Source organism: Littorina saxatilis, linkage group LG12 (genome assembly GCF_037325665.1).
Source record: "Littorina saxatilis isolate snail1 linkage group LG12, US_GU_Lsax_2.0, whole genome shotgun sequence".
Classification (NCBI taxonomy): Eukaryota; Metazoa; Mollusca; class Gastropoda; order Littorinimorpha; family Littorinidae; genus Littorina; species Littorina saxatilis.
In genome coordinates, this window is record NC_090256.1 from 40,006,318 (window position 1) to 40,018,055 (window position 11,738).

General features: G+C 46.1%; 1 protein-coding gene across 3 annotated transcripts in view; it reads left to right on the top strand.

The window, feature by feature from the left end:
* LOC138981924 (dentin sialophosphoprotein-like) overlaps positions 1-7,002 on the top strand; it is a 40,945-nt gene extending 33,943 nt beyond the window's left edge. For all 3 annotated transcript variants that reach the window (XM_070355094.1, XM_070355096.1, XM_070355095.1), the window contains 2 exons: positions 1,461-2,717; positions 4,894-7,002. In XM_070355094.1, the coding sequence (XP_070211195.1) occupies positions 1,461-2,717; positions 4,894-5,610 (1,974 nt within the window). In that variant the 3' untranslated portion in view covers positions 5,611-7,002. The remainder of the gene's footprint in view (positions 1-1,460; positions 2,718-4,893) is intronic.
* Positions 7,003-11,738: the final 4,736 nt, after the last annotated feature.

Sequence of the window (11,738 nt, forward strand, 5' to 3'; positions counted from 1 at the left end):
AAATTGTAAAACAAAAACAAAATTATAAAACGATCCAAATTTACCTTCAACTTATTCTTCCTCATTTTCTGATTCCAAAAACATATAAATATGTTATATTTGGATTAAAAACAAGCTCTGAAAATTAAAAATATAAAAATTATGATCAAAATTAAATTTTCGAAATCAATTTAAAAACACTTTCATCTTATTCCTTGTGGGTTCCTGATTCCAAAAACATATAGATATGATATGTTTGGATTAAAAACACGCTCAGAAAGTTAAAACGAAGAGAGGTACAGAAAAGCGTGCTATCCTCAGCGCAACTACTACCCCGCTCTTCTTGTCAATTTCACTGCCTTTGCCACGAGCGGTGGACTGACGATGCTACGAGTATACGGTCTTGCTGAAAAATTGCAGTGCGTTCAGTTTCATTCCGTGAGTTCGACTGCTTGACTAAATGTATTAATTTCGCCTTACGCGACTTGTTAAAGAAATGATTTAGTACAATTGGCACTGGTGCCTTTTTCGAAAATTAATTCATCAACAAATTCCAACTCGCCACAGCAAGCAGTCAGGGTGTAGAATTTTGGTAGGCTATGTGACCAATTGGAGGGATGGTCTTATCCCATGTTAAAGCCTGACCAGATCTGAGACAGTGAACTGAACGGTTTTCACGAGGCGGATGTTGCCTTTAGCCAATACTCGCACAAGTTGGCACACACTGAACAATCACGTCGACACAGCCATGACTGAGGTGATTAGTGTTTCGCGTAATTAAATCTCACACAAGCTGTCACGCTCTGAACAGCGTAATACAAATACTGAGAGCTGAGTGCAAATAACTTAGCATTGCAGCAAAGTAAGCCTTCTCTTTGTAAAATAAGCGATCTGTGACGTTTCTCATAAGTAAATCATAAAGAATCTCTTTCCTGGTAAAGTTGCAAACAATACAGATTGTTAGGTCGAATATAGTGGTTCAATAAAGCCTAGCTCGCTTCTCTTACGCCTTTTGGGTAGCAGTGATATTCCCAGGCCTCGGTCTTCAGTCATTTACGCACATTTGTTTTTATCTGACGCATAGTTTTGACCCCAGACCAGTCGAGTTTCCTTTAGCTTTGACACGTATGGTGTCTTCTGACACAACGTATTTTTGCGCCCAAGACATTTTGCCAGGTGCAACTGACCCATTGACCGCTGCGTCTGGGAACTACACTGCTTGTGATCTTGAGCGGCGAATTGTGTTGTTTTCTGACATTACAGAGGCCAAGAAGGAAGACGGGGACGGCAAGAGGGCGTCTTCTCTTAACCCTTTTAGACGTTGTCTTTAGCGGCGGATTGGGTGTTTTCTTAAATTACAGTGGTCGAGAGAAGGGAGCAGACAAGTCTCTGCGGTGACTTTATGAATGGTTGAAAAAGTCTTGTGCCTTATGTCTCGAAGAATGTGTTATTTATGACGACTTGCTTGAATGGTCTAACAGCGCCGTCGCGGCGAGAGGGAATCAGACGAATCCAACCTAGAAGACACCACTGACGAAGATTCCCAGGACTCTGAAGCCAGCAGTGACACCAGCCGCAGCAGTAGCAGGAGCAGCAGCAGCATCTACTTTGACCCCCTTTCATTTCCTGCCGGCTACGTGCCGGAGCATCCCAGCAAAACACGGACAAAGCCCCGCCCCAGCTCGGCCACCGGGGACTTTCTAAAAACCCGCTCCAACTCAGCCGCTGGGGACTCTGCAAAGCCTCACCATCGCTTTTTAAGCCTGTCCCCAGATCAAATGAGACGGACCAGCTCGCAACATGGCGAAGAAAACGACAGAGGGGCCGAGAGCCGGCAACGCGGGTCTGAAGCTGAAGGTGCGAGTCCTCAGCAGATGGCTGAAAAGGTGTCCACTGAAGAGGCAGACGCTGAGAGGTGGAGACGATGGTTTGAAGCTAACTCTGCCAACCTCCCCGCGCCGAAGGCGAACATGCAAAAACTTTGCTTTGGTCTGCATAGTGACGATCACATTTTGGGCGCCAGGTCAGATGCTCGATCCAGGGGCCAAAGCGGATCACCAGGCCCTAAGGAGAAAGAATCCAGAAAGCAACGCCATGATGCACCGCCTCCTTCAGAGGGGCCACCTCCCGCAGATAGAAACTTTGGGGGGGTCAGACGGTCTACAGACTCTGAGAGTTGGAAACGTTGGTTTCAGCTGGACACTGAAACGGAAAACAAGGGCAAAGGAACAACTGATTTGATACAAATCTGTCTTGGTCTGCATAAGGAATCGGGTAACTCCACCTCGACGAACAGCGAGGACTACCATGCGACAGACTCGGGGAGTCAACAGGACATGCCCCAGACCCGGACCTCCACGCCCAACAGGTGTAAAACACCTTCACCTGGAGGACTAAACAAAGGCAGCATCATGAAAAAGCCTCCGCTCGCTCTTAGGAGCAGTCGGCAAGGACAGTCCAGTCATTACTCGTCTGAAGCAGAAATTCCGCTGACGAGACGAGACTCCAGCGTAGGTCGGGGAGATATGCAGAGGGCTCGTACACCACGGCCGTTTGAAGCGTTGAACCAGGAGGGGGGTTACCCTTCAAGAACGGACAACAGTAGTAGCCCGGTGCCCATACCCAGGCCCAGAAGCAGGCAAGAACTGATCAGACCAGCCAGTCGGACAAGTGACCCCAGAGAATACACAGAGAAGGGCACACCTTCAGTGCCTAGCAGAGGAGGAGACTCGAGAGAGGTTTGTTTTGTTTAACTGATTCTTCCGCCACAGCCATTATGTGTGTGTGTGTGTGTGTGTGTGTGTTTGAGAGAGCGATATAGGCAGAAACAGATAGATACCGATAAGAGGATGAGTTGAAATTAGGCATTTTTGACTCACCTGAGTTATCAGTAAGTCTTAGTAATGAGCACGGTGTCCTCCGTATGGACGGGCCGCCGTCCTTGACCAATAAACTTAACCTTGAGGTTATCTCAGATATTTTTAAAATAGGAAACTTTGCACACTTCTAGGGTTTGACATAGACCAAATATGGGTTTGATGATCTCCCCACATGACCCAGTCTGGTTAACCCTCGTCAAATTGACATTTCAAGGTCACAGCGGGGTCATGTCTGGTGCGTACAACTTAAACGTTGAGGCTTTCTACTTGGATGTCTTCACACACTTGTAGTTTTTGAAAATCTTCAGACATGACCAACATTTTGCTTGTCCAAGCTTTGGATTTAAAGTGTTATAGACCGGCACGGTTGGCCTAGTGGTAAGGCGTCCGCCCCGTGATCGGGAGGTCGTGGGTTCAAACCCCGGCCGGGTCATACCTAAGACTTTAAAATTGGCAATCTAGTGGCAGCTCCGCCTGGCGTCTGGCATTATGGGGTTAGTGCTGGGACTGGTTGGTCCGGTGTCAGAATAATGTGACTGGGTGAGACATGAAGCCTGTGCTGCGACTTCTGTCTTGTGTGTGGCGCACGTTATATGTCAAAGCAGCACCGCCCTGATATGGCCCTTCGTGGTCGGCTGGGCGTTAAGCAAACAAACAAACAAAAGTGCTATAGGGCACAGGAGTGTCGCAATGTTTTCCAAAAAATTATGGGATTTCGACCTTCCCTTATTGTTGACAATCGTATTTGTAATTTAGTGAGTGTAATGGGACATTACTAGGGGGTGTCCTATAAAGCATTTGCTTTTTTTAGTTTTCCAAAATGCTGAGGGTGTTGAGGATGAGGCTTAGTGATCGTGGTGGGAAGGGGGTTTGGGAATAGAGTACGTTTGTATCGGAGGGATATGCGTAGGATTGGATCACAAAGTAGATTGATACAGGTGGCATTAGAATCAAGTTTGGGTCAAGAAGTAAAAAAATCAACGTTCACTTGAACATTATTTTATGAACCTTGAACAGAAAATATTTTATTTTTGATTCATATAATACCTGTGATAATTTAAAGTTGAGTATTATAAACATTTTCTTTTCTTGTTGTATATAAACGTGCTCCTATATTTATTTAATTTTTTTAAATTTTTGACTCACATGCGAAGCAAAAGTGAGTCTATGTACTCACCCGAGTCGTCCGTCCGTCCGGACGTCCGTCCGTCCGGAAAACTTTAACGTTGGATATTTCTTGGACACTATTCAGTCTATCAGTACCAAATTTGGCAAGATGGTGTATGATGACAAGGCCCCAAAAAACATACATAGCATCTTGACCTTGCTTCAAGGTCAAGGTCGCAGGGGCCATAAATGTTGTCTAAAAAACAGCTATTTTTCACATTTTTCCCATTTTCTCTGAAGTTTTTGAGATTGAATACCTCACCTATATATGATATATAGGGCAAAGTAAGCCCCATCTTTTGATACCAGTTTGGTTTACCTTGCTTCAAGGTCAAGGTCACAGGAGCTCTTCAAAGTTGGATTGTATACATATTTTGAAGTGACCTTGACCCTGAACTATGGAAGATAACTGTTTCAAACTTAAAAATTATGTGGGGCACATGTTATGCTTTCATCATGAGACACATTTGGTCACATATGATCAAGGTCAAGGTCACTTTGATCCTTATGAAATGTGACCAAAATAAGGTAGTGAACCACTAAAAGTGACCATATCTCATGGTAGAAAGAGCCAATAAGCACCATTGTACTTCCTATGTCTTGAATTAACAGCTTTGTGTTGCATGACCTTGGATGACCTTGACCTTGGGTCAAGGTCACATGTATTTTGGTAGGAAAAATGTGTAAAGCAGTTCTTAGTGTATGATGTCATTGCTAGGTTTAGTTATTTGACCTTGACCCTGAAGGTCAAGGTCATGTAAAGGTCAAGGTCAAGCATGTGAGTCGTATGGGCTTTGCCCTTCTTGTTTTGTTTTTGTGCTTGTTCTTTTGTTGACAATCTTATCTGCAAATGGATATGGCCTTGCAGGGGCAGCCATCAGTGCGCTTTGACGTTGAAGGGAGTGAGGAGGAACTGGACTTTGACAAAACATTCATCACGCTAACGTCAGGATCACAGTCCGTCCTTCCCTCTGCTTCAGAAATAGAGCGCTTTGTGCAGACCCTAGAAAGTACATCACCCAAACTCTTCACAGAGCTCTCCTCTCAGTTCCATAAAGTCGAGAAAGAAAAGAAACACTTGCATAAAGAGGATACCAATGCATCGCGTCGGGATGTCACTCCACAACCTTCTAGTCACACATGGACTCAAGCATCCAGCATGCAATGTGATGTTTCTCAGCAGACTTCGCAGTTCGTCTTTGAGACACCAATCTTTTCTTTTTCTAAAACCAAGAAGAGGCACGTCTCTAAAGCTCAACCTCCCCACACACCCTTCTCGCCTCCTGAACTTTTGCCATCCCCACAGAGGAGAGAGGAGAGAAAGCTTTTTGAAGTCAGATTGACTCCAACAAGCATGTCTTCTTTATCTCGAGCAGCAGTTCCAGCAGATTCTTCGTCCGGTAGTTCCTGCTATACAAAGTCAGCGTCCACTATGTACAGCGATAGGTCTTCCAGTGAAGCTTCTATGGCTAAACGGACCCGCAATAGTCGGAAAAGAGAGGAGGAGCTGTCTTCTGAAAGTCAGCCATCCTTTTACTCCACAAAGACTACATCTAACCAAACAACCAGATCGTCCACAAGATAATCAATCTGTTGAAAGCCGAGCTGCGCGACATAACAAGAGATGACTTATGTAATCTCAAATAACTATTGACAAATCTCGAGGTTTACTCAGACTATGACTAGCTGCATTTACTCGACTTTTCGCATCTGTTGTTGGAAACACACGAAACAATTTTATGACATGGGGTTGGCTTGACTAGACTTGACGCTTAACATAACAGTTCTTATTAGGGTTAAAATTGTCACTGTTTGCCATGACCAAAACTCCTGCCAACAAACGGATGACTGTTGCAATACGGACTTCTCAAACAAAGTGATTTCATACTGAGAATAAAGAATGTTTCAAGATGGACTGATGTCAAGATGAAACAACATGCTGGCTTCTATGCAAAATATGTCAAAAACTTTTCACTGACGTCTTTGTGCCTAACCGTCTCCAAATTTAACACGGGGAAGCTCTCAGGCTTTAAATTAGATATCACTCCAGAAGATTCTTGCACTGTGACTTGCAGCTTAGTTGAAAAAGAATACTTTTGGAAGCCTTCACACAATGTGCAAAGCTTTTGATAGATCTGAGGCAGTACAGAACATGGAAAACATGAAAAAACACTTGTCATAAAGAAGCTCTTCTCCACTGACTATTAAAGTCCCTTGAAGTGCCAGTGTTACGGTCATCATCACATGCAAAGACAAAAACAAAGTCTTGAATAAAAACAAAGAGGAAAGGTCAGCAGTCAGTGGTTTTATTTCCATACCAACGCTGAAGTGCCTGGCACAGATACACAGATCGATACAGCAAGGAAAGCTCTGCACATAATCGCAACAAGAACATAAATAAAGTTTGTGTATACTCTGTTCACATAAACATGATGCTCAACTAGAACAATGGTGTAATGCCTCCTCAGCCCCAGTGCTTTGACTCAAACTGATGGTATGCAATATATATTTAGAAAACTGGCAAAATGGGAAACTATAATATATGAATACGACATGAGGAACTTAGTTTTCAACGTTCACTGCACAGATGAGAGAAAATGTAGCAAAGCTGATATGGATTATCTTCAAACTCCACAATGCACCACATACAATGACTCCTTACTACTTGACTCGACTTACTATGACAGACTTGACTTCTTTGATGGGGTGGATTGGTAATTATATTTCAGGATGATTAGCAATCTAATTTTGACAAGGTGGTTTAATTGATACTTCTTTTTTTTATATATATTATTAAACCACAAACTGTTCTGGAACATACTCTTTTTTTTTTTTACTTGTGATCAGTGCATTATTCTACAATGTTCTTTCTGTGAACATTTTTGTCTTCAATTTCTCTGTGCCATTTTTATTCTAGATTCGGTGTTTTTTTCGGATGTATTTACAAGAAACAAATAAATTCATTTGTGTTCTGTTACACATGTGATATGTCAAATTAGCTGTAAATTGAAAATTTTAATCTAAATTTTAATTTGATTATATACTTACCCAACTCACATAGAGCAATTTACTTCAGTTTAGTGCTAGGACGCTGAATAGCATCGCCTTGGTAACAAGGGGAGGTCACCCTAAAAAAGAGCTACCTTGACCCCTTAACAGGACAAAGTCACACGTGACTTCCTGACCTTGCCGCCATCTTTGAATCATTCTATCGAAAGCGAACATAGAAAAATTTCCCTCTTTTTTAGGAAAAACCCCCATAAAACCCCAAAAGCGGGGCAGGAGGGCGGGTATCCACTATGTGAGTTGGGTAAGTATATAATCAAATTAAAATTTAGATTAAAATTTTCAATTAAATTACATATCTTATCCCAACTCACATACAGCAGAATGCTAATGAAGGAGGTGGAAAAACAAAATTCCACTTGTCCAGCAGCAACAATGGCTGGTAGGGAGCTACTGCCATCATGACGAGTGCTGGCCACATCTCGCAGGTAAAAGTTGATGAAGACGCCCTGCGATTTCCAGTAGGCAGCGTCTAGGACCTCTGCCAGCACGCCTGAGCGGAGGACTGCCAGAGAAGTAGCCCAGGCTCTGGCTTCATGAGTTCTTGACAACTTCCTAGGAAGGACAGAATGCCCAATCCCAACTTGTCTGTGCCACCACGCATACGCTTGTTTAATAAGCGTAGAGACCCATCTTACCAAAGTGACCCGCGACAAGTCCTTGCTCCTTTCAGTGTTAACTGAGATGAAGAGCAGTTTTTGGTCGCTAGACCTAATAGGCGTGGTACGGGATAAGTAGCTGGTAAGAGTACGAACAGGACAATTGACCATATCAGGGTCACCAGACGCAAGAATCCCACTTAAAGGAGGAATGCGAATAACAGAGGAGGACAGACCATGTTTTTGGTTTTCGGCAAGGAACCCCGGCCGAAATCTTAAAACAAAAGAGCCATAGCTCTCAAAAGAAATATCCTTAGCCAGGCCTGAAAGAGCGTGCACCTCACTGCCTCTACGGCAGAGGCTAACAAAACGAGGAACAAGGCTTTACGAGTCAAGTTAGCTAAGCTCGCTGAAGCTAAAGGTTCGAAATCCGAAGAGGCTAGAAACTTGCGTACCAAAAATAAGTCCCACACGGGAAGAGGGGACTTAGCCTTCGTAAAACCAATAGCTGCCCCCTTAAGAACATTATCAATTACACCAACCAGGTTAATGCTATGCCCTAATTGCTTCAGAGTAGAAGAAATGGCTGAGCGCCTGACTCAAAAAAGAAGGAGCCAAGCCCTGAGAAGCCAAACACAAGAGATGATTTGCTACATGCATAGAGCGAGGAGAAGTAGCAGTAACTCCATTCCCCGAGCACCACTTTGTCCAAGCTGACCAGTGTGACGCATAAACAGTGCTGGTCGATTCCCTGTGGGCCTTTTGGACAAAGCCTAAAGAAGCGTATGAGGAGCCAGAACGGCGCAGCGACCTAGAAAGAAGGGAGGGCCGTCTGCGAGGCGAAGGAGGACGGGGAACCAATGTTGGCTGGGCCACCAAGGGGCCACCAACACCAAGCAAGGCTGTCCCCGCTCCGCCTTCCTGAGAACCTTTCCCAAGAGATGAAACAGGGGGAAAGCATAGGCTATCAGACGCGACCAGTTTACTTCGAGGGCGTCTGTTTCCCCCCCCCCCCCCCCCCCCTGGGTCTGGAAAGGGGGAGACAAAGACCTGAAGCCTGCAGGAGAATCTTGTCACAAACAGATAGACTGTAGGCTTGCTGAAAAGCACCCAGACGTTGTAGGACCTGATGAGTCAGAGTCTACTCCGTGTGCATCGTACGCGACGGGCGACTGAGGCAGTCCGCAAGAACGTTGAGTTTGCCTGGGATGTACTTCGCTGACAACCGAATAAGGTGCTGGCTGCCCCAGGCCAGAATCTGACCTGACCTGACAGAAAGAGCGAGAGACAAAGTGCCTCCCTGTTTGTTGATATAGGCCGCCATGGTCGTGTTGTCTGTGCGAACCCCAATTTGTTCGTTCCTGACCATAGACAGAAACGATTGGAGTCCCAGGAAAACAGCCTCTAACTCTAGGGCATTAATGTGCCCCCCACTCTGCGTCTCGTTCCACAGACCTGACGCAGTGTGAACAGAAAGATGGGCACCCCAGCACTCCACAGACGCGTCTGTGAACAGAAACTCGTCCGGGGGGGGGGGGGGGGGGGGGGGGGGGGGGGGGGCAAACGAGATTGGCACTCCCTGTGAAAACCCAGGGAGCAGCCACTGCCTCGTTGTGTGCCGAAACCAGCTTTCAAGAGAGACTACTGTCTCCCAGCCCTGAAGAGAAGGCTTCCACAGCGAACTCAGGGCAGCCTGAAATGGCCGCTTGTGGACTCTGCCTAAGGGCACAAGAGTGGCCATCGATTCCATTTGGCCAAGAAGAGAGGTCAGAACACGTACAGCCGCTCTCTTTATCAAGGACAGAGTACAAAACAGACTTTGCAACCTGTCCACCCTTCTCTGTGAAGGGCGTACCCGCCAATCGACGGTGTATGTCTTTGCGTGTGGAAGAAAAACAACCCCAATGCTAAAAACGTCTGTGCCAAACCTAGGCTTAGCCACATGATGGTGATTAGTTCTTTCCGTAACCTCTTAGAAAGAAAAGCTGAAACTAAGGAATTCCTGCGAGTCCTTTGTGCTGCGCAGCGAAAGTCGCTGACAGAAGCCACTGCCTCAAGAGGTAGGCTTAGCCGGAAAAGTTCCGACTGAGAGGTTACGAGCAATGGCTCAGTGAGCCTAAAAATTTAGTCAGAATGTGAGCCCATAATTTGGACATGTTCTGGCGACTTGTCGGAAACCAAAGCTTATGAACCTGATGAGAAAGCGCAATTCCGTAAGCCGTAAAAGCTAAGATAGTTTTAACAGCCTGCCTTGTTTTTCGCCACAGAGGCAAAAAACAAAAATTGAGGCCTTAGCAACTTCACCCTAGAAAGTGAAAAAAATAAGAGGTATGCCGCACCAAAGATGGGCGTACATACCGCGAAGCTGCCTAAGGCAGAGGGTTTAACCCAATGTTTGTTTGCTTAGCTTCGTATCTTGCCTAAATAAAGGCCAAATGTGGACAGCCGACGCAGATCACAGCTTCTCCCAACGGGAATTTCCGAAAAGCAAAGAGCGGAGTAGATCCGCCTCTTGTTTGCAACCTGAGCCAAGCAATGTGCCAAGAAAAGCGCTGGGAGGCTCCGCTGTTCAAAAGACTTTAGCCAAAGTAGCTAGAAGCGACATGACATCCCTCTCCCGTGCGTCACGACGAAACTCGAAGTTAACAAGAGCAGAGAAGATAGAGCTCTATAAAAAATCTTGCAAAGTTTCCGAAACAGAGGATAACTTGAAAAGATCATGTGCTTATTCCCCCAGAGACAAGAAAGAGGACTCAGTATAACATACTGTTCTACTGTAGCCGTCTTCCCTACCAGAATAGTGACAACTTTCTCTACCGCATCGTCGCGAAACCTGAATGGGTCTAATGACGACGCGATCAATCACAACAGAGATCTCTGCAAAGTCTCAGAGAGAGACGATAACTCAAGCAAGCGTAAGCCAGTTACTCCAAAGACAAAAGAGAATTCTCCGAAAACGGGACTACTCTGTCTCTGCTGTATCATCTTGCCTAAGGACTGCAAGTTCCGGAAAAGAGGAACGAGGCAAGGCAAACGAGCCAATCAAATTGACTGAATTATGCAGCAGTGTAAACTTCTTAGCCAAACCAGCAGGCAAAGCTGAGGCTAAAAACAAAGAAGCACGGTAAGGCTGCGCTGAATCAGGAGCCAAACCTTGTGCTGTTAACCACGGTACAGCGTGAAACGCACCGCCATACTGCCCAGTAGTCAGTAGCATAGACAGCTCAAACGCTACCAACGGGAATTTCCGAAAACGGAACTGCTGTTTCCAGTCCTTCGCAGAACGGGAATCCCCCAAAGCGGAAGGAGGTTGGGCAACAAACCTACGAGTGTTGCCGCACCCTCCTTGAACTACCGTGAAGTAACTTCCGCCGCCAAAGCCAGTGCTAGCGGAAGTTCAACCAGTACACGGAAGTTGGCATCTTCGTCAACCTGAACAGAAGCACCAAAATCCGACTCATAATCCCGCACATCCGTGCAACAAGGCAACGAACTTCCGCCCTGACTACAATAGTCAGGCGAAGCGTCACCCAGAAGAGACGACACACGAGGGATGCGATACCCAAGCAGTGTGTCCCTAGGGACTGCTTTCCTGCCCAGCGGGCGGAAGCGGGGAATGTCACCCCCTCCTCAAAATACCGTGAAGCCACTTCCTCCGCTCGTAAAGCCAGAGCTTGCGGAAGCTTAGTCGGTATGCGGAAGTTGACATCTTCGTCACCCTGGACGGAAGTGCCAAAATCCGACTCGTAGTCCCTCACTTCCGTGAAGTCAGGCAAGACACTTCCGCCGTGACTACAATAGTCCGACAAAGTGTCGCCCGGAAGAGACGCCCACGAGGGATTTTATACCCAAGCGGTACGTCTCTAGGGACTGCTTCCTGCCTGAAAGGCGGAAGCGGGGAAAGCTGTGAAAGCTGTGCTGCCGCACCAACCGCTCCTCTAGGGAGTGTCGGAGGACGCACTTCCCCTGTTCGGTCAGAGACCGAACGCGTGTCTGGGCTTTTCCCTCGATCTAGACGTTCACTCGATCGGAACGACGTAGACCGAGG